Source organism: Rhinolophus sinicus, chromosome X, assembly GCF_036562045.2.
Source record: "Rhinolophus sinicus isolate RSC01 chromosome X, ASM3656204v1, whole genome shotgun sequence".
NCBI classification, from domain to species: domain Eukaryota; kingdom Metazoa; phylum Chordata; class Mammalia; order Chiroptera; family Rhinolophidae; genus Rhinolophus; species Rhinolophus sinicus.
Window position 1 is genome coordinate 47,546,244 of NC_133768.1, and position 26,940 is coordinate 47,573,183.

A 26,940-nucleotide genomic window follows, 5' to 3' on the forward strand; every position below is an offset into this window, starting at 1 on the left:
TACTAATTAAATTACTTCCGGAATGTCTCAATCCAGTGAAGCAAGCTTCCAGTGACAAGCTTCTAAAGTGAATAACAAGATTTGGGAACATACTTATAATGAAATTATCTTCAACAAATACTTACTGAGGTTATTTTAATAGGATTTAATCCTCATACCAGCATAAAACCCTAAAAATATTTTCAGAGCCCTGAGAAAAATTCCTGAGAAACATCTTCCAAGGCTGACTCAAATATCTGAGATTTATAGTTAATTCACATATTACCCTAAGGTATACACATTGTCTTCAATGTACACAGTATCAATGTAAAAATTACTAGGTAAGTTAGAGTCTCATTAATATCACAAATATTTCTGTTCTCAGAATGATCTTCTGGATGTAGTGGCAAGTATTGACTTATCAAGGAAGACAGTCAAAAGGATTCGGATAAATTTTGTCTTCGCTCTGATTTATAATCTGGTTGGAATTCCCATAGCTGCTGGTATGTGATTGTTAATTAGTATTGCTTTTTCCTCTGAAGTCATTAGGGATCTATTACTTTGGAAGTTTTAGTCTTCTATTTATTAGTTTTGAGCTCAGTTTTTGTATGTAGCCTTCTGGTGTGCTGCAAGGTAATATTAAATCAACAATTTTAATTTTCAGCAATGTTCATTATAGTCTAGAATGGATAAGCATTCTGATAGGTTTATTTTATTTTATATTTTCCTCGAACTTTACGTTTTAAACAATCTCAAACCTGCATAGACGAGGAAAAAAAGGATGCAATGAAAATCTGTATACCTTTCAACTAAATCGATTATTATTTTTTAAACTTTATTAAAGTTATTGGGGTGACATTGGTTAATAAAATTATATAGGATTCAAGTGTACAATTCTGTAATACATCATCTGTGTATTGCATTGTGTGTTCATCAATTAATATTTTGGTACATTGCTTTAGCTCTTTATATACTCTTACTCACATATATATTTATTTACTTATTCATTTATTTTTTGCTGAAGAGAGCAAATTTACCTTTAATCTCACTACCCAAACACAGCCGCTGTTAGCATTTTAGTATATTTCCTTCTGGTGTTTTTTACCCTGCATCAGTTTTTCTCTTGTTACATAGTTGTAATTATAGCATACGGAGAATTTTCTGCTCTTCACTTAACATTATAATAGTTCACAGACTATTTGTTTTAAAGTTTTGGGACCAGATGAGAGAAAGATATTGAATAAAGGAGTATAACCAAAAAAAAAAAAAAAAAAGCAATTTGGAATTGTATAATAAGTATTTGATAATCCCCTGTACCTAGGGGCTTGATAGGAGTTACCGTTGTTTCCCCGAAAATAAGACGAAATGGGAAAATAAGCCCTAGCATGATTTTTCAGGATGACATCCCCTGAACATAAGCCCTAATGAGTCTTTTGGAGCAAATCTTAATATAAGACTCGGTCTTATTTTCGGGGAAACACGGTAGTAATAACATAAGAGAAATGGTTGTCACTTTCTTCTTCTTCTCTGTGGTTTGAGAACCAAAGAAACACATAAAAAGACATGAGAGCATTTACAAAGTTGTTGATAAATGCTCAAATGCTGAGAGGACAAAGAGTAAAAGACTAATCAAAGAACAGAGAGATTAATTCACGGAGCAAGTGATTAAAAAATGTGTGTGTGTGTGTGTGTGTGTGTGTATAATATATGATCACTGTAGAAAAAGTAGAAAATAAAGATAAATACATAAAAATTAAAAATATAATAAGTCTGTCTCATCCCTATCATAGGAGCAAATATGAAAATGTCTGTCAAAACCAAGTGTGCATGAGTTTGTAAAACATGAACTCTCATGCCCTCTTGATGGGATTGTGATCTGGTATAGCCACTTTGAAGAGCAACTGAGGAATCTTCACCTAAAGTTGAAGATGTGCCCATGATGTAACATAGCAGCTTCACCTCTAGCTATGTACCCAAGAGTAATTCTCTGACATGTGCCCAGGGAGATAGGCATGGGAATGGTCACAGCAGCACTCTGTTGGTGAAAATTGACAGCCACATAAATCTCCACCAACAGGAGGATAAATTGCTGAATAAATACCCAACGAAGAAATTATTTGTATAAACATATTAGGAACACATTGGTGGCCTATTTCATCCTATCTGCTGTAACTAATCCAAACTTGTTTCCTAGGAGTGTTTATGCCCATTGGTTTGGTTTTGCAGCCCTGGATGGGATCTGCTGCAATGGCCGCTTCATCTGTTTCAGTAGTACTTTCTTCTCTCTTACTTAAACTGTAAGTATGATGGTTTGCTCACGTTTGTATTTTATATTCCTTTTATCATCCACAGTCAGTCTTTGTAGGATTTATTCTTGTACCAATCAATGATAAGCCCAACTGTCTTAATAATAAATGTGAGCTATGTAATTATCACGTTATGCAGTCTATACATAGCAAGCACAAGCACTGAGGGGTAAAATCGAGTTCAGTGGCTTGGAGAGGGTATGATTTTGGATCATGTGACTCCACAACAGTTCCTTTTGAGCTACTTTCCTAGCAGGGGGCCACCTTTGTACATTTCATACCAGGGAAATCGCTTTTCATTTTTGAATGTGACAAGCATCTAGTTCACATTTGGTTATTTCACAGTAGTGTACTTTTGCCTGTGCCCAGTTATAGGAAACCAACTTATGAGAATTACGAACTACTTGCTCGAAGCCAGATGGGACAGAAAAGTCCTTCAGAAATCAGCATTCATGTTGGAATAGATGACACCTCAAGAAATTCTCCTAAACTAGGTTTGCTGGACCGGATTGTTAATTACAGCAGAGCCTCCATAAACTCACTACTGTCTGATAAACGATCCCTAAACAGCGTCGGTACCAGTGAACCTGACAAGCACTCACTCCTGGTGGGAGACTGCAGGGAAGATGACGACACTGCTTTGTAACAAGCCACGGAGAGTGCTGCTAGCTCATGTTGTTATGCATTGACACAGCATTCATGATGTCACCTTAGCTTTTCAAAATAGTGCGGAAGGATTTTGTGTTGGTCTCACGCTCTTATGTTAGGGATTCTATTTGAATTACATTTGCCTAATGGCAAAAATACCTTTTTCAGGGCATAAACTCTGAACCTAGCTTTATTTAAAATGAATTTCCAGTATTTTTGTTTTCACTAGCAATAGATTAAGTAGGCCAGTGAGGTTTCCAACAAGCCCTACAATTGAAGATTGCTTAACAGCTGGTAAAGTGATAGATGATTTTTATTTGACAAAAAAAAAGAAAGAAAAACTCAAGAGAAGGATAATCTAAAATTTGAAGATTTGAGAACATGATCTTGAGATTCTTGAGGCCTTATCCCTGCCAGATTGGGGAACAGTGGCTTTCAAACCACTGTATAAAGCATCTAGTTTTCAAAGGAAAACTATAGAAACTAATGGTTAAAAATAGACGTGCCTTATTTATTAGGGGCTTTCTTCCCCCCTAATTCTCCCTGCATCTTTGTCTTTGCAGTTTTGTTTTCTTTTGTATCTTCTTTTGAGTGAGATAAGTGGTTTTTCATTGATAAAAATAACTGACAGTTTTTCCAATATCTTATTCCTTTCTTTATCTTGTAGTTCAAAAGACCTTAAAAGTCCATAGGGTTCCCTGTCTCCAATCTTTCCATTGTTATAAAAAGTATATCAGATTCTTCCTTCAGGGACTCCCTAGCTTGGTATAAGCTTTCTATTCACTCCTGCTGAGTCCAGCTCTAAGTTGTTCTTAGTGCTGTCTGTTAGCTTCAGTCCAGAAACTGAATATTTTGAGCCTCTTCCACACTTGATATTTTCAAAGATCAAAGATTTTTTGAAAACCGTCTTAAACATATACCAATTATATAAAATTACTTGGATTCACTACATTTGTCCTTTTTTGGAGCAAATATAAGATGTTATCTGGTATATATAATTTAATAGATTTTAATTGTCTTTTAGTGTTTTAGGTAATCTCTCAAAATGACTTTAAAATAATGCTGTTACACAAAGCTGCTTTTACCAAAAATAAAATGAATTGTAATACAGAAATGAGAATATCCCTAGGTTGTGATATGTTTCAGCCAAATCAATACTTTTGTCTAGTTTAAAACGTTTGTATTTGCTAGTTAGTGTGGTTGGCAAATTCAGGGGCTTGTTCTCATTGTCATATAAATTTAGACATTTCCCTCTGTGTGCCTGGGAGGTACACTGGCCAGATATCTGGTACTTGTGTCACTATTTGAGTTTCCTTGTTAATTGTAAGATGGATTTCATATGTAGATATGTAAGTGAAGAGAACTCATAAATGAAATTTCTAATCGTTTGTTCCCATTGCCATACGTAAAGCTGCTAGCACATGCCTAGCACATAGGGTTTGTATTCAGTAAGTGTTAGTTCTTTTCTCTACTTGAGTAATACTAAAAATCATTTTTATAGGGCAGAGTCTACAATCAGGTTGGAGTAGAGGATGGGTTTCTTCCCGTCCTACTTCCTCTGTTATCCTTTCATACACACTCACACAAAAAGTTTACAACGTTATTCCATGCTGTCTTTCCAGATTTGGAAAAGATCTCATTTTTAAGCTCAGCTATTTTAAAGAGAGAATGGAAACTTTTGATGAAGGTGCTATTAATCTAGAAAGGCAAACCCATTTTAATGAAATGTGAATGAGTTTGTATGTCTAGGCTCTTTTTTAGACCAATACCTATACCATGCTTCCAGTTTGAATGTTAATATTTGTTTCTTATTTTAATTCCAGTGGCCCATCATACTATAACTTGTTTCTTCTAGAAGAAACAGCTAATATGACGTGTATAATAGACTTTTGAAAAAAGAATCCTCTGTCTCTCTCTCTCTCCCACTTTTTATGTCTTTCTCTCTTTGAATCACTTGAACGTAGCCAGTTACTACTTTTATTATCATGTGTGTTTCTGAGTTGTCCTTTTGGCCCTCACATGCCAAGGGACCCATATGTCATAGGATAGTGAGAAGAATAGCCTATAGTCTGGGAAAAGTCAAGGATATAACTTCAGCCCTTACTACCATAACAGAAAACATGTTGTTTAGAAAGAATCCTGCTTTAAATATCTGTAGCCATCTTTGAATTCTCCACCACAAGTCTTTTGCAATTCTGAACTCCCATTAGCTTCATAAAAGCACCTGTATTCACAGGAGACATGGAGGGGATCAAAAACATTGCTTTCAGTTAGACACTAACTTTAAGTAACTAATTACTAGTGAGAACAAATTTTGTAAATGTGTGTGTATGTGTGTATGTCTGTTCGTATACATACATAAATACACACATAATTATGAACACACATATTACCATATTGAAGGAGAATAAATTTACAGTAGTCCTCCCTTATCCACAAGGGATACATTTCAAGTTCCCCAGTGGATGTCTGAAACCACGTATATTTCCAAACCCAAAAAATACTATGTTTTTTTCCCCTATACATACATACCTTTTCACTTAATGGAAGCACTTAATGGTTTCTCTTTGGGATAACCAAATTGTCAGCATCATTACTCTTGTGCTTTGGGGCCATTATTAAGTAAAATAAGGATTACTTGAAAACAAGCACTTTGATACCTCAATAGTCAATCTGATAACCAAGATGGCTACTAAGTGACTAATGAGCATATACAGTATGGATACACTGGCCAAAGGGATGATTCATGTCCTGGGTGGGACAGAGCAGGACAGCAGATTACATCATGATACCCAGAATGGCACACAATTTAAAACTTAAGAATTGTCTGTTTCTGGAATTTTCCATGTGATATTTTCGGACCACGGTTGACTATGGGTGACTGAAAGGGCAAAGCAAAACCATAGATAAGTAGGGGACTACTGTATATTTGAATTTGATATTTGAATATTTGAAGTTCTTTATTTGTTGTTTCTTTATCACTCTTCTGTATTCTCTCAGAACCCATGCCCTCAGTCTGAAGATAACAAAGACGTTTTCATATCCAGTGCAGGTTCAGACTCAACTATGGGGCACCTTTTATCTTAAATATCCAAAGATGCCTTCTGAATTTCAAAGGTTGAAACACAACTAGAGTATTTAGTGTTGTAGTCTAATGAAGTATGGATGTCATTTGTGAAAATAGAAATGTTATTTTTCCTAGTTTAGTATCAACATTTTAGAGTGTTATATTTAATGCCTTGTGAACAAATAATTTTATATTGTGCTTTAACTTTTTAAAAGTTATTCTTTTTTCAGATGTATTCTTTGTTCAGAATGCTAAAATAGCACTATAGACGAGACATTTCCAAAAATTTAACTGTGCATATCTTTTATATACACAGCTTAAAATTAAGAATGTATGTTCTTAGAGATTTTTTCCCCATTACTTGTGGATCTTGCTTTAAAATTATTTTTCTTAATATTTATTTTACTCTATTTTATTTTCTTTGGGTGAGGCATCTGGTTACTGGTTATTTTAATAAAAATAAAAACATTCCCAGAATCACTCCCTTTGGATTTTTGTTTGTTTAGTTCTTACTTTTCTATATTTAAAAATACTATTTTACCAATATAAAATATAGATTCATGCCAAATTACTAGCTGTTTTTACACTAATGTTCTCTACTCCCTCTGAAAGTTTATCTGGTATGAGTAACCAGATAAAGCATACAAGCAACAACTCTTATTCTTCAATTAAAAGAGCTTCTGTAATGGCATCAATAATTAATGCCTTTTGTAGCCAAAACCAGGCGTCTCAACCATGTGTTTTCAGTTAAAGAAATGTTTAAACGTTGGTAAGCATCGATTATTTGCTACCCAAAACAGCAGTGGGTGATGTTGTGCAATAATCATCTACTATAGTCAAGATATTCAGTAGTTTGTTTTTCCATAAGCATGTAATTGATCATATTTTGATCTGCCAAGGATGTGCCTTCAACTTTATAATTATAGTATCATAAAAAAAAATGTTGTTTGTCAGTATCTTATTTGTTAAATCATCTAGCTCCTCTATCAGCAGTTACAAACTACCCTGTGATTTCAGTTTTGGGGTTTTGTGTGTGTGTGTGTTTTGTTTTCTTTTGTTTTTGATTGTTAATGATGGGGGAGGATTAGAGGCAGCCCCATGCATTCACTAAGAATGGGAGGAAACATTTCTATTTTCCTTCTTCTTCTACTTTCTGTATCATTTAGTGAGGATGAGAAACAATGAAAGGAATATAATTGTCCTCTTTTCCTTTGTAGTCTCATACATTATTTTTAAAAGATTTTTATTAAGAATATGACTAACATATAATGTTATGTTAGTTTCAGGTGTGCACCATAATTGTTCAACATTTATATACCTAAAGAAGTGATCACCATGATAAGTCCAGCAACCATCTAACACTGTACTATGCTATCACAATATTATTGACTATATTCCCTATGCTGTATATTACATCCCCATGACTTATTTGTTTTACACCTGGAAATTTGAACCACTTATTCTCCTTCACCTTTCCCCCACCTTTTTAATTTTTCAATTACAGTTGATATTCAATATTATTTTATATTAATTTCAGGTATACAGCATAGTGGTTAGATATTTGTATAATTTAACAAGTGATCCCCTGACTGGTACGCACCTGGTACTATACGTAGTTATTACCATATCACTGACTATATTCCCTGTGCTTTATTTTACATCCCCATGATTATTTTGTAATTACCAATATGTACTTATTAATCTCTTCACCTTTTTCATCCTGTCCCCAAATCCCCTCCCATCTATCATGCCAAGAAATCTAGTACCCATCTAACACCATACATAGTTATTACAATATATTGACTATATTCCCTATGTTATACCCATACCCTACGTCCCCTTGAGTACTTTGTAACAACCAATTTGTACTTTTTAATCCCTTCCCCTTTTTAACTCACCCCCACTCCCCTCCCATCTGGCAACCATTAAAATGTTCTCTGTATCTATGACTTTGTTTCTGTTTTGTTTATTTTGTTCTTTAGGTTGCACATATAAGCAAAATCACATCACATCTATCTATCTCTCTCTTATAGTCCACTCAGCACAATACCCTCCAGGTCCATCCATGATGCTGCAGATGGCAAGAACCCCTTCCCTTCCCTGGCCGAGCAATATTCTATTGTATATATGTACCACCTCCTCTTTATCCATTCTTCCATCAATGGACACCCAAGCTGCCTCCACATCTTGGCTAATGCTGTAATGAACATATGGATGCACACGTCCCCTTGAAGTAGCATTTTGGGGTTTCTTTGGATAAATACCCAAAAGCAGGATTACTGGGTCCTTTTCTGTCTCTTGTTATAAAGTTATTTTACCTGGTATAAGTTTTGCTACCCCAGCTTTTTTTGTTTTCATTTCCATTTTCATGATACATCTTTTTCCAGCCCTTTACTTTCCGTCTGTGTGTGTCTTTCAACCTGAAGTGCGTCACTTCTAGGCAGCATATGTAAGGCAGCATATTCTTATCAATTCAGCCCTCCTATGTCTTTTGAATGGAGCGTTTAATAATCCACTTACATTGAAAGTAATTGATAGATATGTAGCTATTGCCATTTTATTCTTCATAATTTTGATCTTTTTTTTTTCTTTTTCCCATTTTAAAGAACTATGTCTAACATTCCTTGTAATACTGGTTTGGTGGTGATGAACTCCTTTAGATTTTTCTTGTCTGGGAAGCTCTTTATCTGTCCTTCAATTCTAAATGATCGCCTTGCTGGGTAGAGTAATGGTTCTATGCTTTTCATCATGTTGGATATTTTATGCCAATCCCTTCTGGCCTGCAAAGTTTCTGTTGATAAATCAGCTGATAATCTTATGGGGCTCCTTTATAAGTTACTAGTTGTCTTTCTCTTGCTGCCTTTAGGATTCTCTCTTTGTCTTTAACCTTTGCCATTTTAATTATTATGTTTCTTGGTATTGGTCTGTTTGGGTTCATCTTGTTTGGGACTCTCTGTGCTTCCTGGGCTTATATGTCTATTTCCTTCACCAGGTTAGGAAAGTTTTCAGTTATTATTTCTTCAAATAGGTTCTCAATCCCTTACTTTCTCTCTTCTCCTTCTGGTACCCCTATGATGTGAATTTATGCTTGATTTTGTCTGGGAGGTCTCTTAAACTATCCTAATTTTGGGGGATTCTTTTTTCCTTTTTGCTGTTCTAGTTTGGTGATTTCTGCTACCTTGTCTTCCAAATCTCTCATTAGATCGTCTGCTTCATCTAGACTGCTGGTGATTCCTTCTAGTGCATTCTTCATTTCAGTTATTCTTCACTTCGGACTGGTCCTTTTTTGTGGTTTCTATGTCCTTTTTTATGCTTGCTATCTCTTTGTTGAAGTACTAAGTTCCTTGAGCATCCTTATAACCATTGTTTTGAACTCTGTCTCTGGTAAGTTGCTTGCCTCCATTTTGTTTAGTTCTTTTTCTGGAGTTTTCTCCTGTTCTTTCATTTGGGACACATTTCTCTGTTTCCTCATTTTGGCTGCCTCTCTGTTTCTTTCTGTGTATGAGGTAGATCTGCTATGTCCCTCAGTCTTGGCCACATGGCCTTATGTAGTAGGAGTCCAATGGCACCCAGTGGCAGAGTCTCCCTGGTCACCTGCAATGGGTGCCCCAGGAGAGTCCCTTGTATGGGTTGTGTGGGCTCCTGTTATAGTTGAGCCTTGGTTGCTATTGGCACATTCGTGGGATTGACTTTCATGCTCATTGGCTGTGGGGTTTGGCCACATCCGCAGCTTACAGACTGCTGTATGGGCAGCTTACCCTACTGCATGGGATTTGCCCCAGCGGGCTCTGGTGCCTGTTGAGACCGCCCTTTGTGTGTGCCACTTGTGGGGCTAATTTGGTGGTGCTCTGCTGTGGTCTGAAGCCAACCTCCAAGTATGTTGGTTGTGGGACTTCTTGGGAGGGGCTCTGATGCAGGCCCAGGTCACCCACTGCCTGTGACCAGCCAGAGAGTACCTGGTAGGAGCTACAAAGCGGTTCATGGCTGTTTGCATGTTTCTTTGCTGCCTGTGCTAACCCTGGAGGAACATGGGAGAGGCCACACTGTGAACCGAGGACATCTGCCACCAATAACAGGCCTGGGGTAGCTCCACAGAAAGCCAGGACACCCTGAGGCCTGCTGCCACCTGCCAGCTCCCTTAAGGTTCAGCCACTGATAAAGCTTCATGTGGTATGTGAGTAGGGTGAGGCAGGGTCTCAGGGAGTTACTACAGTGGGAAGAGTTGTTGTCACCAGATTAATGTAGGCTCAGGTTTGGTGCCAGTGCTGAGCCTAGAGCTATTCAGCAAAAGTCTCAGAGCACACTGAGGCCAGTCACTGCCCACCTGTGGTCTGTTGGTCTCTGATAATTTTCAAAGAAAGTGCAATGTGGGCAGGGCTGGCTGTTGGCAGAGAAAGTCTCTCCCACATTGAGGGAGTTGGGTGTTGTGGGGTTTCAGTGAGTCAGCAGGGTGGAGCTGCGGAGCTCACCAGACCAATCAGATTCAGATTTGGCCATAAGCATAGGGGGCAGGCTCAACACTGGAAAGACAGCAACCACCAGCTGGCTGTGTAGGAAAAAGACCCCTCAAAGGGAAAATGCTGACTGTCTTCTAGCCCTCGTCATGAAGCCACACATCACAGTCTGCCTCCCGTATGTCTCCGACACCCCCCGACTTACTGTTATGTCCCTCTGCTGGAGCCCAAGGTGAGTGCCTGAAAGTGAGAGAGTCTGTGTGGGGACCCTTTAAGAGGATGCCTGGGTTTCCCACGGACTTTCTTGCCACACAGTTGGTCAGAATCCCTACTGTTTTTCACAGCCATAAGTTGTGGGGCTCCTCTTCCCAGTGCCAGTACTCTGGGATGGGGACACTGTTGTGGGGGAACCAAGGTGGCTGGGATATCCTTCCTGATTCTGAACCACCCATGCAGGTGTAGGACACTTTCTGTGTCTTTGCCCTTCCTACCAGTTTCGACGTGGCTTCTTCTTTATATCCTTAATTATAAAACTTCTCTTCAGCTAGACTTCAGATTGTTCTCCAGGTTGATTGTTCTATAATTTAGTTGTAATTTTAATGTGTTCACAGAAGGAAGCAGCACAGCATATATCTACTGTATCATCTTGGATCTCTCATACATTCTTGATAGGTTGTCTACCCCAACCCCAAATGAGCTAAATGGAGCTTTTTTTGCATTTTGGGAGCCCTATACAGTGTATTTGAAGAACTCACCCAAAATACATTCCATAGCAAACACTTTTTTGAGTGAAGGAAGGGGTTTTAAACTTATTTGTAAGGAAAAACTGATTTTCATTTCCCCACAAATACTTGGGATTATTCAGGGTGATGATATAGGATTGGAAATGGAAACATAGCATAAAATCCCCAAGGTGTTCACTTAGCTAGCCAGTATCCCTTTCCTATCAGTGTTTTGACTAACTGCCAAGGCTGTGTAGTGATAGCAACATCCCAGGTGAGGGTTCAAAACCTTTTAAACAAAAACAAAATAAACAAAAAAACAGAAAACCTTCCTGTTGGGGAATATTTGCTAGGTTAAGGTATTGAAGGTCCTGTTGAAATTCAGAGTTGAGAGAGGCAAGCTGTCTCTTTCACAGATTTGACTAGAGCCAGTCAGCCCTACTTGCTTAACAGCTATGGTACCTGTTCATAGATGTGACCACTAGTTGTGGACATAAATTACAAGTGAGGGATGAAAGGCAAGGCTCTTGAGAACAAAGTTTAAGGGAAGTTGCTAGTATAAATAGGATCTCGTGCAATTTAAGAAATATGGGGCTGGCCCAGTGGCTCAGGTGGTTGGAGCGCCACGCTCCTAACGCCAAGGTTAGGCTCATGTCCCCTTCCTCATATCACTTTAATCTCTTGTTTCCATCATCACATTTTCTATTACCTCTGACCCTTCTGACTCCTATGATTATATTGGGTCCACTCAGATAATCCAGAATAAACTTTCCCATCTTGAGATCCTTAATCACATCTGCAAAGTCCCTTTTGCCATGCAAAGTAGCATATTCACAGGTTCTGGGTATTAGGACTTGGGGATCTTTGTGGGGCCATTATTCTGCCTGCCACTGTGACCATGGGTAAATTACTTAACGTAACTGAACCTCAGTTTCTTCAAGTGCAAAATGAAGGTAATAATACCTACCTTGCAGAATTGTGAGACTTAGTAATAATGGAAAAAAGTGTTTCCAAAGCACACACCACACACAAAAAAACAGTGGTAAATGATTGCTGTTATTTCCTTGGTCTGAGCACATAGGGATAGAAAGACAAACTAGCCACAGCCACTTGGACATTGTGGGGACAGATCCAGGAGAGCAGTTTCCAGGCTCTGCGCCTCACGTGTAAAGGTGCTGGCTTGGTTATTAGATGGCCATCAGCTGTAATCAGATGGCCATCCACTGTGGCTGGGTGGCCATTAGCCACTAATATAACTGCAGTGGCTACGCTAGGGAGTTGGTTTGTTGGCAGAGAAGCGGACTGCAGATTGTGGCTAGCAAGTGGGGTTAGCAAGCGCGGATAGCGGATTGTGCATTGTGTGGATCCTACTTCCTGTGTCTCACCCGGCCGCCAGCGAGACTGGGGTGCAGGAAGACCCCTCATGGGGTACTGGTAGTGGTACTGGCAGATGTTGCTTTTGTGTCTCAACTAGCTGCCATTGAGAATATAGTGGTATGATTCCCCTATCTATGGCTCCATTGTTGTTACTTTTTGGCCTCACCATAACCTGCATTCTTGTGCGAAGGCGGGACCAGAGACGCTGCATGACAGACATGTAGGTCAGTTATTGACCTGGAGCTGCCTGAATTGTTAATTTGCTATTTTGATGAGAACTGCTTTTACCTGTAAAAAAGGCCCCATATGGCATGATTTAAGGAGCACCAAAATAACATCCTGCTTGCCCCAAATATTGCCTACACTAATCACATTCCTTTGAGTCCTTAAACTTAGCAAAGTAAGCCTTCCCTTTTCTTCAGTAATTGTTACTCTTCATGTTCGTGCCTGTTCAACTAAAATAACACTACCACATTGAAACACAGCTAAGTGCATTCTTAAATTTAGGCCCATAGCTGTTGGGCAGACCTTGTTTCAAATAGTAACAATGAACTACTGTTACCAGCTGATCACATTTTAGCTATATTACTACTCTGTGTTTCCCAGGTGGCCAGCATCAACATCACCTGGGAGCTTGTGAGAAATGCAGACTCTCAGGCCCCACCCCACACCTGCCAAACCAGAACGTTCAGGTTCACAGGCTCTTCAGGGGATTCCTATGTGCATTAAAATATAAAAACCAGGGCCGGCCCAGTGGCTCAGGTGGTTGGAGCGCCATGCTCCTAACGCAGAGGTCACCGGTTCGATTCCCACATGGGCTAGCGAGCTGCGCCCTCTACAGCTAAGATTGTGAACAACAGCTCTCCCTGGAGCTGGGCTGCCGTGAACAGCTGGAGGTTGGCGTAAGCTACCGTGGGCTACTGTGTGCTGCCATGATGGGCCGGTGGCCAGCGTGAGTGACTGGCAGCCATCGTTAGTGTCTGGCAGCTGGCATGACCTGCTGTGAGTGGCCGACCAACAACTGGTGACCAACTGCCTCAGCCTGAGGGGGAGGGGGGAAATGCAAGGCTCATAATACCAGCATGGGCCAGGGAGCTGTGTCCTACACAACTAGACTGAAAAACAACAGCTTGAACTGGAATAGGGGGTTGTGGGGGCTGAATACAGGGGGAAAATATATATATAAAGCGCTGCCTGAAAGCATTTATTCTTACTCTGCTTTGAAGAGTTGGAAATGCCTACAAATATGTCAAAGACCCATACATACAAGCTATTTGTCTCCCTTCCGCTCTTTCTCCAATAAGCTCTGGGCAGTAGTTACATTTTGACCAGATATGCCTGTTCAAATACAGCTTTGTTCATTCATTCATTCATTCATTCAACAAGTATTTATTGAATGTTACTGTGGCTGAGGCACAATATTAAGTGCTGAGGTATTAAGTGCTAAGGATAACAGTAGTCAACAAACCATGAAGAACAAAAACAAAAAAGCAAAACATTGCCCCCAGAGAGCTTAGATTCTGATGTGGGAAGATAGATGGTAAACAAAATATTTAGTATGTTAGATTGTAACGGTTGCTATAAAAAAAATAGAGAAGGGGAGATTGGTATTAGGGAGGGGCCTGCAGAAAGACTGACTGAAAAGCTGACATTTGAGGAAATACTTGAAGGAAGTGGGAGCTTGCCATATAGAGTGATAAGGAAAGAGCATTACAGCCAGAGGATATGGTATGGCATTTCAGATAAACAAAATTATCTGTTGTTTATCTGAAATTCACATTTAACTGGATGGCCTGTGTTTTATCTAGCAGCCCTGCCGTGCTTCCCCAAAAATAAGACCTAGCCAGAGAATCAGTCCTGATGCATCTTTTGGAGCAAAAAATTAATATAAGACCTGGTATTCGGCTGGCCTGGTGGCTCAGGTGGTTAGAGCTTCGTGCTCCTAACTCTGAAGACTGCCGGTTCAATTCCCACATGGGCCAGTGGGCTCTCAACCACAAGGTAGCCAGTTCAATTCCTCGACTCCTGCAAGGGATGGTGGGCAGCACCCCCTGCAACTAAGATTGAACACAGCACCTTGAGCTGAGCTGCCGCTGAGCTCCCAGATGGCTCGGTTGGCGTGCATCCTCTCAACCACAAGGTTGCCGGTTCGAGTCCCGCAAGGGATGGTGGGCTGTGCCCCCTACAACTAGCAACGGCAAACTGGACCTGGAGCTGAGCTGCACCCTCCACAACTAAGACTGAAAGGAAAACAACTTGAAGCTAAATGGCACCCTCCACAATTAAGATTGAAAGGGGAAAAAAAGAGTCTGGGAAATATACACTGTTCCCCAACAAAGTCCTGTTCCCCTTCCCCCAATAAAATCTTTTTTTTTTTTTTTTTAAAGACCTGGTATTGTATTATATTATATTATATTATATTATATTATATTATATTATATTCTGGTTCTTATAGTAAAGTAAGACTGGGTCTTCTATTAATTTTTGCTCCAAAAGACACATTAGAGCTGATTGTCTGGTTAGGGGAAACACGGCTAGTTAGGAGGGTATGGCAATAATCCAGGTGAGGGACAGTGGTGGTGGCTTAAACCAAGGTGGTAGCAGTGTAGGTTTTTATAGTTTGTTGACAGAAGAGGAGTTCCTGGTTCCTGATAGGTTGTCTATGAGGTACGAGAAAGAAGTCAATGATGACTGCAAGATGTTTGGCCTGAACATTATGAAGGGTGGAATTATCACTTACTAAAATAGGGAAAGAAGTAGATGGAATGGTTTGGTTTGGGAGGCAGGAGAAAGGTCAAAAGTTCAGTTTTAGACAATTTTGATATATCTGTTAGGTGTCCAAGAGGAGATGTCAGGTAAGCAAATGGATATATGAAACTCAAGAGAAAATGTCTAGGCTGAAATTATAAATTTGGGTGTTCCAAAATGCAAGATCTTTCCATTTAAGGGGGTGAGATTTTTATTCCCATATGCCATTATGACATTTCTTGTTATCCTCACAGTAATCCAGGTAATCTGCAGTTTGCAGCTAAAGGAAATGAATTTTCTTGTTTTATAGATGAGGTGGTGACTGTACTGAGTCACTTTTGGTAAACTGGAACTATATTTCACAGAATTCCCTTGCCTGCATAGGTTGGGTTAGGATTAGCTATAAGACACATTTTCCATGAGAATTAGAAAGCAGAAGTGAAGTCTCAGCCATATGTTTTTTACCCTGAGAAAGCCGGTGCAGAGTTCCGGTCATGGTGGTAACTTGCTCACGTTATTCCTATTCTCCTGGCTTACTTTGTTGGAGTGGGGCTGCACACGGACCCTAGGCTCATCGAGCTGCTACCAGACCTCTTTCAGCTTCTTTAAGGCCAGGTCCAAGTGCAAGTGAAGTTCTGTGATACAACTTCTACAACATTGAGATTGGAGATGTGAGAGACACATGTTCTGTTTTTCTGGGTTTCAATTGTCCTTGTGGGTTTCAATTCCTTCTCACAGATTCCAGTTTGTCCTTATTCTTGTTGCACAATCCAAGACCGGAAAGAACCCAAGCAGTACTCAGAGAGTTAGGAGAGTCAGCTTTATTATGCCGGCGGGCTAAGTGGGATTCTTCCCAAAAGACTGAGCCCCTAGCAAGGTTTTGAGCAGGTTTTTATGGGTTGGGGACTTCCTTGAGTTGGGGAAGGGGTAGGTGTCGTCTGGTGATTGGCTCAAGGTGTGGCTTGGAGGGGGTTATGCGGAAGCGGGCTGGGGCTTAGGCTGGGGACTTCTCTCTCCACTCGGGCCACCATTTTAGCTCAGTTCCACGTGACAGGGAACCATTTTAAGGTCAGTTTCCCCATCATGTCCTCCCTGTTGATGATCGTAAGTGGTAACGACTTAGAGATCATCATATTAGCTAAGAGGATGATAACCCCATAGGGCGAGGATCTGGGCCATAGCCCGACGGGTGACGGAGGTCTCTATGAAACGTAAGTATGAGAAGGTTGGGTGGCCAGCAAATTTTTCCTGGCAGCCTGAGGGACAGGAAGGGGAAGTCGTGACTCCTTCCCCAAAAAAGCCAAATCATGGTTGCTGCCTAAAACAGGTTAGGGAGAGGAGGCAAGCAGCCCAGAACAGGAAGTAGAACACTAACAGTCCCTTTTCCAGTGGTGACCAGCTCGGTGGGGAGGAAGCAATGAGACCAGCAAAGGCTAGAAACAATAGGAGTCCAATGACAGCAAAGACGGAGGCTGGGCAGACGACAGAGAGGCTCATCCGGGCTGTTTCTTGAGGGTCAGACGGAGTGGATGGGCCAGGTCAGGCCGGGCGGTCCAGGCGTTGGTCTCTGGCTGGGCTCCTTTAACCCGGGTGTGATGGATCCATGGGACAATGCCTGAAACTTTAAGAGCGATGGGAGTAACGAGTATTACAGCATGAGGGCCTGTCCACCTGTGCCGGAGGGGTTCGCATTTCCAATCTTTGACCCAGACCTGATCTCCCCGGGGTAAAGGGGTGTACCAGGGTACCGAGGGAAATGGGGGCCCTTTCCATAATGTAAGCACGTACATCTGTGAGGACCTTGCCTAGCACGGCCATCTGGTTTTGGAGGCTGGAGAAGAACCCCAGCTGGCGAATGTCGCCAGGGAGGCTGGTCAGCAGGGGAGGGGGCCTCCCGAACATAATTTCGAAGGGAGAGAATCCAGATTTGCCAGGGGTGCAGTGTGCCCAAAGGACTGCTAGCGGTAGGAGGTCCACCCACTCTAGGGAGGTCTCCTGTTGGAGTTTAGCCAATGTCTCCTTGAGGGTACAGTTCATGCGTTCAACTTTCCCTGAGCTTTATGGTCTGTAAGCTGTGTGGAGCCTCCAGTTGATGCCCATGGCTCTGGCTACAGTCTGGAGAACCTCTGCTGTGAAGACTGGCCCATTGTCACTGTGTATGGAAAGTGGAATCCCATAACGGAGGATAATTTCCCTGAGGAGGACCTTAGCTACTTGGCAGCTTTTTTCAGTCCGAGTGGGGAAAGCTTTGACCACCTGGAGTAGGTACAGACCAAGACCAGTAAATACTTAATACCGTGGCAGCTTGTCATGTTGGTGAAGTCGACTTCGAGGTCTTCAAAAGGTGCAGCTCCGCTCCTTTGGATCCCGGGGATGGGGCTGGGGCCGGACTTTGGATTGTTCTTTGCACAAGTGATGCAGCATTCTCTGATGGACTTGCAAAGAGCTGACAGCCGGCTAATGTAGAAGTTTTTGGCTAGGAGGCCTTCGAGAGCAGTTTTTCCTAAGGGGGTTAACTTGTGGTATTCAGCAGTTACTTGAAGACCCAGCAGGGCCGGGATGAAGAGTTCCGTCGGGTACTTGCCACCACCCTTGTGGCAACCTGATGGCCCCTTTTGATCTTGCCCATCTGAGTTCTTCTTCTGTGTACCGCGGGAGGGATGTGGTGGTAGTGTCAGTGACCAACAGTAGTTCACTAGGGCTTCCCATCGTTGCTGATTTGGCTGTGGTGTCAGCGAGCCTGTTCCTGACTGCTGAGGGCTCGTTGCCCCTCTGGTGGCCCTGACAATGGATAACCACAACCTGCTGGGGACACCAAATGGCTTGTAGGAGCTTAAGGATTTCTTGTTTATTTTTTTTATTTTTATTTATTTATTTATTTTTTAAAGATTTTATTGGGGAAAGGGAACAGGACTTTATTGGGGAACAGTGTGTACATCCAGGACTTTTTTTTTCCCCCAAGTCAAGTTGTTGTCCTTTCAATCTTAGTTGTGGAGGGTGCCATTCAGCTTTAAGTTGTTCTTTCAGTCTTAGTTGTGGAGGGCGCAGCTCAGCTCCATGTCTAGTTGCCGTTTTTCTAGTTGCAGGGGGCACAGCCCACCATCCCTTGCGGGAGTCGAATCGGCAACCTTGTGGTTGAGAGGACGCCTTCCAACCAACTGAACCATCCAGGAACTCAGCAGCAGCTCAGCTCAAGGTGCCGTGTTCAATCTTAGTTGCAGGGGGCGCTGCCCACCATCCCTTGCGGGACTCAAGGAATTGAACTGGCAACCTTGTGGTTGAGAGCCCACTGGCCCATGTGGGAATCGAACCGGCAGCCTTCAGAGTTAGGAGCATGGAGCTCTAACTGCCTGAGCCATCGGGCCGCCCTCTTGTTTATTTTTAATAGTTTTCCCCTCCACAATCAGAAGGCCTCTTTCCTTGCATATAGCCCCATGGATATGGACGGTAGCAAAGGCATACCGAGAGTCAATGTAGATATTGACTTTCCGGCCCTCAGATAGAGTGAGGGCTCTTATTAGTGCCCACAATTCTGATCGTTGGGCTGACCACCCCGACGGGAGTGCCCCTGCCTCAAGTACCTCGTCTGTGGTGGTTACTGCGTACCCCGCGTGACGTTTTCCATCCCTCAGGAAGCTGCTGCTGTCAGTATACAGAGTAAGGTCCAGGTTAGGATGTGGGCTGTCCCAGAGGTCGGGTCTGGTGGCATAGACCTCATTGATAATTTCTGTACAGTCATATTCTGGATCTCAGTCCTCGGTTGGCAGGAAAGTGGCTGGGTTCAGGGTGCTCACAGTTTCTAATGAGATCCGAGGGTTTTCCAGGAGTAGCCCTTGATATGTGCATTCGACAGCCATCGGGGTCCTTGACTGTTCATTAAGGTGGTGACTGAGTGGGGTACTTTAACTATGAGTCTTTGGCCTAAGGTGAGCTTGTCTGCCTCTTTGATGAGAATCACAGAGGCTGCTAGCGCCTGCAGGCATGGTGGCCAACCTGCTGCTACAGGGTCTAATTTCTTTGAGAGGTAGGCAGTGGGATGGAGCCATGGTCCAACTGTTTGGGCCAGCAGTCCTAAGGCTATTTTGTCTCTCTCATGGACGAATAAGTGGAATGGCCTCTCAGCATCAGGTAACCCGAGGGCTGGGGCCTGTCCAAGTGAGCTCTTGAGCTGCTGGAAGGCATTTTCTTGATCTTCTGTCGATAGCATGGGGGCCTTTTCTTGACCAGTTACAGCCTCATATAAGGGCCGGGCTATTGCTGAAAGCTAGGAATCCAGAGCTGGCAGAAGCCGGCGGCCCCGAGGAACTCACGGAGCACCTTCTGATTGGTGGGCTGAGGGAGAGAGGTGATGACTTTCTTCCACTCGGTGCTGAGGGCCCGCTGTCCTTTGGAGATGACAAAGCCCAAGTATTGTACCTGTTTTCTGCAGAGCTGGGCTTTCTTCCAGGAGACTATACCCCATCTCGGCTAAGTGGGACAGGAGTGTCTACGTCGCTGTTTGGCACTCGGTTTCAGTGGCACAGGCTAAGAGCAGATCATCCACATATTGCAACAGAGTGCAGCAGTATTCTTCTCAAGGGAAGGTGGCTAAATCTGAGGCTAGCGCTTCCCCAAAGAGGGTTGGGGAGTTTTTGAAGCCCTGTGGGAGCCGAGTCCATGTCAGCTGGAGCTGCCAGCCGGTATTCAAAGGCAAACAGTGATTGGCTCTGGGGCGCCAACCGAATGCAGAAGAATGCATCTCTCAGGTCCAGGCAGGTGAACCATCCTGCCTCCGGGGGCAGCTGACTGAGGAGAGTATATGGATTTGGGTCTACAGGATGTAGGGGAACGGTAGCTTAGTTCACCGCTCTTAAATCTTGTACTGGCGGTATTCTCCATTAGGCTTCCTTACCGGCAGGAGGGGCGTATTCCATGGCGACTGGCACTCTATGACTATCCCTGCTGCTCTGAGATGGGCAAGGTGTTTTTTGATCCCTGCCCGGGCTTCCTTGGAGATGGGATATTGGAGTAGCCGTTGGGATTGAGCTCTGGGTTTTAGCTCCACCAAAATTGGGGACTTATGTTTTGCCAGCCCGGGCAGATTATCTTCTGCCCAAACTTCCGGGAAATTGGCCCTATAGGCTTCTGGGTTCTGTTCTACACTGCCGGTCCCATAGAGCCTCCATTCTTCTTCCCTCGGGGTGGTGATAGACAGAATAAATCCTTCCGCCGGAGGCTGCAGAGACATGGTGCCTTGGCCTGATGGTTCGAAGGAGATTTGGGCCCCTAATTTGGTAAGGAGGTCGCACCCCAGGAGGGGAATTGGACAGTCCGGTAAGTAGAGAAGCTCATGTGACATGGTGTGTCCTCCTAATTTACAAGTCCTGGCCTGGCAGAACAGCGAGCTCTTAGCTTGATCCCCGGTGACCCCCATTATGGTGACTCTGTGGTCCCTGAGTGGTGCCACCAGCGTGATGGCTACCGAATGTTCTGCTCCCGTATCTACCATGAAAGTCACTGTTTGGCCCCCTACATCTAAGTCGACCGTGGGCTCATAGGGGCTGAGTTCGAACGAGCCCGGTCCCCTTCAGTCCGACTTGATTCCTGCTAACCCTATGAAGTTGGGCTCCTGGCTAGTTGGGTTGGGACCACGGGGAGGTCGAGGCTTCCCTCTCCAGTGGTTGGGACACTCATTTTTCCAGTGGCCCAGTTCTTTACAGTACGCCAGCAGGGTGGTCCTTTCCTTCCAGGGCAGTCCCCTCCCTGTTGGAGCACAGCCGCAAGGAGGGTTACCTTTTCTCTTATCCTCTTATCGGCTTCTCGTTTAGCCACAACCGCACGGGTCCAATAGACCTTGTTAGCCACTTCCAAGAGCTGGGTGATGTTCATTCCTGTGAACCCCTCGAGTTTCTGGAGTTTTCAGCGTATGTCAGGGGCTACCTGAGCAATGAAGGCCGCGTTTATGATCCTTTGATTTTCAGGGGCTTCTGGATCGAACGGAGTGTAGAACCTCAGAGATGTTCGTAGAAGTCACCAGGAGTCTCTTCCCTGTTTTGGGTCACATTGGTTGTTTTGGACATGTTGGTTGGTTTTCTGGCTCCTGCCCGCAGCACTGGTAGGAGAGCATCTTTCTTGGTATCGGCGGAGTGCGCCTCTCCCTACATTCGTATTAAAGTCCCAATCAGGCTGTGCATCCGGAGCAGCCTCGGTCGCCCAGGTGGCAGCATCCAGAATTTCCCAGGTGCCACTTCTAGCACTGCCTTGCCCCCTATATGATCCATCAGCTCTCTTCCGTGTTGAAGAGCATTCGGAGGAGCTGCTGAGTTTTCCTAGGTGGGGCGATGCGTGTGGAAGATGGACTCCATAAGGTCTATCATGGCTTGTGGTTTCTCTGAGTACGCTGGGGTATGGTGTTTCCAATTTAACAGGCCAGTGGTGGAGAAGGGCTGGCAGTTGATGATGGGGCGTCCTGGCTGGAGGGTCCCGTTTTCTCCCACTTGGTCTGGCCTCTGGTCTCCCAGAGGGGCAGCTGAAGTGGAGGTGTATCCCTGGACCTAAGTCAGCTAGCAGTTCCTGGTGAGGGTTGGTGTTGAGGATCAGGCACCTCCTGGGGAGGGCTTGGGAGGTCGGGTGTCGGCTCAAGGAGTTCGGGTGGAGGCGGAGTGTCTGGGAGTGCCGAGGACACATTAGCTGTTGGCCGTGGAGCACATGGAAGTGGTATCGGCTCTTCATCAGGGTCTCCCTGGTATATGGTCTTAGTCGCTTCTCTCTGGGCACGGCCTCGCAGGCTCCATGCAACAAAGATCGTGGACTGTCCCTTACTATTGGAGCAGAACCATACCCAAGGAGGAAGGGTTCGGGCTATTTCCAACCATGAGTCAATGTAAGGGAACTGGTCTGGATGTCCTGGGGTCCCGGTGACAACTACGTAGACTCGGCGAATCGTGGGGCAGTCAAGAGTGCCATCTGGGGGCCATCCCACGTCAAAACCTGGCCACTCCTGCTCACATAAAGCGTGGAGACGTCCGGGGGTCATTTTGACCCCATAGTCACCTCCAAAACCTTTCCTGAAGTTCTTTAACATGCAGTCTTGAACCGTGGGCTTCCCGTGACTCCCTCCCATGATATTCGGTGCTGCGCAGACAAGGGAAGGGTTTCAATCAGGCGCCCGCCTGGCCGTTTCCCTCGTGGGAACTTAGGGTACATCTTGGCTAAGGTGTGCCCATATAAACCCTGGGCCAGGTCGCACCCCAAGAGTGCGAATCACTGTTATGCCGTGCGACGCTACCACGGAAACGCAGGTTGGGGCTCAATCGGGTTCTGTAGCCGACAGGCCATGGATCCACACAGAATCCCTTTCAGGACCCAGCACACACACACTCATTCAGGGAGGAAAGATGCCCTCCCTCGGAATGGCCCTAACTGGAGTCCGAAGTGGGACTCAGCAGGAGGTGATCAGGCTCCCCTTCTGCCCTTAGGCAGGCCTAACTGGGTCCGGGCCCCGGGGTCTTACCATGTCCGATGTCCTGGTTGGCTGTCCGTCCTTTCTCCCTACTGGGGTCTGGCAGGGAGCCACGGGCCAGAGCCGGCAGAAGGTTGCCAGTCCTGGGCCTGCCGAAATCAGCAGGGTGTGCCTAGCCCTGTCTCGGCTATCCCACTGCCCTGTAGCCCGCCTCTGCCCAAACCGGTGGCTCAAGGGGCCAGCGCGGTTGGGTTCCCAGTCAAGGAACCAAATGTTGCAGAATCCAAGACCGGAAAGAACCCAAGAGGTACTCAGAGAGTTAGGAGAGTCAGCTTTATTATGCCAGCGGGCTCAGCGGGATTCTTCCCAAAAGACTGAGCCCCTATCAAGGTTTTGAACAGGTTTTTACGGGTTGGGGACTTCCTTGAGTTGGGGAAGGGGTAGGTGTCGTCTGGTGATTGGCTCAAGGTGTGGCTTGGGGGGGGGGTTATGCGGAAGTGGGCTGGGGCTTAGGCTGGGGACATCTCTCTCAACTCGGGCCACCATTTTAGCTCAGTTCCATGTGGCAGGGAACCATTTTAAGGTCAGTTTCCCCATCATTGTCACAAACAACCAGCTTTCCTCCCTGACTGCCATTCCGGCTGACTTATAGCCACTGCGAACTGAACACTAGGTGTAGCGGCAACAACCTGCGTAAACTGCTCCATCAGTTTCCACAGTCATGTAAGGTCTGACCCTATAATAAAATCCTTATTCTGTATCACTCAGAGCAGTTCTACTTCTCTGAATGAACTCTAATTTATACAGATGGAGAAAACACATGAAAAGTTAAATGATGTATGGTGACTCAGTGAGTAAAGCCCAAAACAAATGTGGCACTGCTCAGTGTTTCTATGGGTCTATGAAAAAACTCATGATCTGGTAGTAGGAAATAATAGCAATAATGCTGTTGACAAAAAAAAAAAAAAGCCAGCCTAAGAGAAAGCTTATAAGAGTTTATTTGAGCCAAATTGACAATTGCTGGGAAGTAAAATCTCAACAGATTTGAGAAAATGCTCTGGAAAATGGCAGTTTTGCAATTTATTTTATACATTAGAATCAAAGGTGGAGGGTTATATGAAATCTATTGGTGGTAGGTTAAGGGGGTGGGAGAAAGCAAAGCGAGGAAATCTCTGTAATTGGGTAAAAAGTAAAATGTAGAGACACACACTTCTTTTTCATTGGTGGGTACAGGATAGTTAATAGCATTTTAGGGGCGGCCTGTTGGCTCAGTGGTTAGAGTGCAGTGCTTATAACACCAAAGTCACCGGTTCGATTCCCACATGGGCCAGTGAGCTGCACCTTCCACAACTATATTGAAGGGGAAAAAAAACAAAAAAACGACGACGACTTGACCTGGAGCTGAGCTGTGCCCCCCACAAATAGATTGAAAATGACTTGATGTGGAGCTGATGGATCCTGGAAAAAAACACTGTTTCCCAATATTCCCCAATAAATTTTTTTAAAAAAAATAGCATTTTACAGCACATAGAGATGGTAATTAGGGGACAAGCATAACAATGAGGGATTCTGTAGTTCCCTGCTCTGGTGGGTTGTGCCCTGAGGGGTTGGGAAAAAGGGATTACTCTGACATTCCAAGGGTATGTTATCTTAGATGCAAAAAGACAACATATAAACTCACTTAAGGTAAAGATTGACCTTTGTCAAGGAAGCTTCAGGCCAAGGATGTGACTACTGGCCATGACCTGCTCTTAGTTAGGAATTTTTATGTTTAGACCATCCTATGTAGTTAATTTTGGTCTGAGTTTGTAGAGCCTGCCATGCAGGCCTCTCCTGAGCTTGTCAGGTTTAGCATGTGACCCCTTTTTGTCCACAATGCTAAAGGATGTGTTCACCTAACGCTGCTGATTGCCCCTATCCCACAAGGCCTGAGGGCCATTGCCACCCACACACAGCTCTAGAGCCTGTGTGTAGTCATATATCTAAGCACCCTGAGCTCCATAGCAAATTGGGGGCTGTAGCTTTTCAGCTGTAGATATAGTTTGTAAAAGCTGGAGTTAAGGAAGAAGCTAATCTCTTAATCTCCAAAAGAAGACAGAATCCAGGGTTCATTCTATTAAAGAGGCTATTGGAAGATTTCAGTATTAGTATATAACATTTACTCAAGTACTTAGATGACTTTTTGTTGTTTTTCTTTTGTCAAATGAAGCCACCTGTAATTCACCACTTAGAGATAACCACAGTAACATGGTGAAGCAGGGCCTGGTTGGCACCCCCACAGTATAGGCCTCTCTGAGTCCTCGGCCTCTCTACTTGACCTACCTGTAGCTTAACAATAGCTCAACCCCTGTGGCTTGAGCTTGGAACATCCCTTGTTCCACCCGGTTCCCTGTTTTAGAACCTGAAACTTGTGATTAATACCCACAGGCTTATTGATCACAATCTCTATGGTCTAGCATTCTTTCCAGGCTAATCTCATCATTGTTCCTGGGTTGCTGACTCCACCAGAATATCACAAGTCCAGAAGGAAGGCTCCATGCAGACCCCTGGAACCATCATGTAGCCTTTAGAGGAATGCCCAGATTTTCCTTTAAATATACCAGACCAGACAGAATGTTAAGGCAGTTTTTGGAGGTGTTAACCCGCTGCCTTCTCAGACCATAATCATATAATCTGATAATAAATGCTTATTCTATGATCCAAATCCTGTGTCGATGTATTGGCTGAGTGTACCAGGCAGCATGAACCCAGGACTCGTTTGGACTCCAGTTTCAATGGTGCATGTTCTTTCAGTTTTTTCTATTATATATATGTATATGTAAAGCTAAACAGAGATGGTTTTTAACCTATGGCTGAGTAATGGGGGAGAAGAAAATGGGAAGTACCCAATTTTGCTTCCTTTAAATTTTTTTAAAAACTTTATTTATTTTTGTTATTATTTTTCAAATTAGTTTCAGGTGTACAAAACAATGTAATAGACATTTATCATTTATATCCCTCACCCAATGATAACCCCCCTCCCCCCATCTACTACCCCTCAGACATCGCATACAGCCATTATATTTCCACTGTCTCTATTCCTAATGCTGTACTCCACTTATTTTAAATATATACATCTATATATATCTATATCTATATCTATATCTATATCTATATCTATATCTATCTATCTATATATATATATACATACATGCACATATGTATATACATATAGTTAAAATTGTAGTTGACATTCATTATTGTTCAGCTTCAGGTGTACAATGCAGTGATCAGGCATTTACCTCATTGCTGAGGTGGTCTCCCTAATGGGACAAGTGTCCATCGGATACCCTACAAAATCTTTACAACATTATTGATTACATTCCCCAAATTGACTTTCATATTCCCATGGCAATCTTGTGGTTACCGATTGTACTTTGTAATCCCCTCACCTTCCCCCTTATCCTTACCCACCCTCCCATCTAGCAACCCTCAGTTTTTCTCTATGTCTCTGAGACTGTTTCTGATTAGTTCATTCATTTATTCTTTTCTTTAGATTCCACATATAAGTGGGATCATATGGTATTTGTCTTTCTCTGTCTGACTTATTTCACTTAGCATAATATTCTCTAGGTCCATCCATATTATTGCAAATGGTAAGATTTCATTCTTCTTTATGGCTCCATAGTACTCCATTGTATAAATGTACCAGAGTTCCTTAATCCACTTGTCTATCAATGGGCGTTTCGGTTATTTCCATGTCTTGGCTGTTGTGTATGTTTCCTTCAATTTTTTTTAAAAATGAGAATTGTATACAGTTAAGGTATACGACATGATTTAATACACATATACATAGTGAGATAATTATTATAGTCCAGCTAATTAATGTATCCTCACTTCTCCTCATGATGGCGAAACTGACCTTAAAGTGGTTCCCTGCCACGTGGAACTAACCTAAAATGGTGGCACGAGCGGAGAGAGAGAGAGGTCCCCAGCCTAAGCCCCAGCACCCTTTCGCATACCCCCCCTCCAAGCCACTCCCAGAGCCAATCACCAGACGACAGCTACCCCTTCCCCAACTCTAGGAAGTCCCCAACTCATAAAAACTTGCTCTAAACCTTGATAGGGGCTCAAGTCTTTTGGGAAGGATCCCGGTGAGCCTGCCGGCCTAATAAAGTGGACTCTCCTAACTCTCAGTGCCGCTTGGGTTCTTTCCGGT

At 43.4% G+C, this 26,940-nt stretch overlaps 1 protein-coding gene across 2 annotated transcripts in view; it reads left to right on the plus strand.

The window, feature by feature from the left end:
- Positions 1-26,940, plus strand: part of ATP7A (ATPase copper transporting alpha) — a 148,504-nt gene that overhangs the window by 114,749 nt on the left and 6,815 nt on the right. Inside the window, exons 21-23 of one of the 2 annotated variants that reach the window (XM_019716367.2) lie at positions 365-482; positions 2,174-2,276; positions 2,655-7,949. In XM_019716367.2, coding sequence (XP_019571926.1) covers positions 365-482; positions 2,174-2,276; positions 2,655-2,931 — 498 coding nt within the window. In that variant the 3' untranslated portion in view covers positions 2,932-7,949. Of the gene's footprint in view, positions 1-364; positions 483-2,173; positions 2,277-2,654; positions 7,950-26,940 lie in introns of those variants that run through there. The other variant, XM_074324184.1, reaches the window with a different exon arrangement.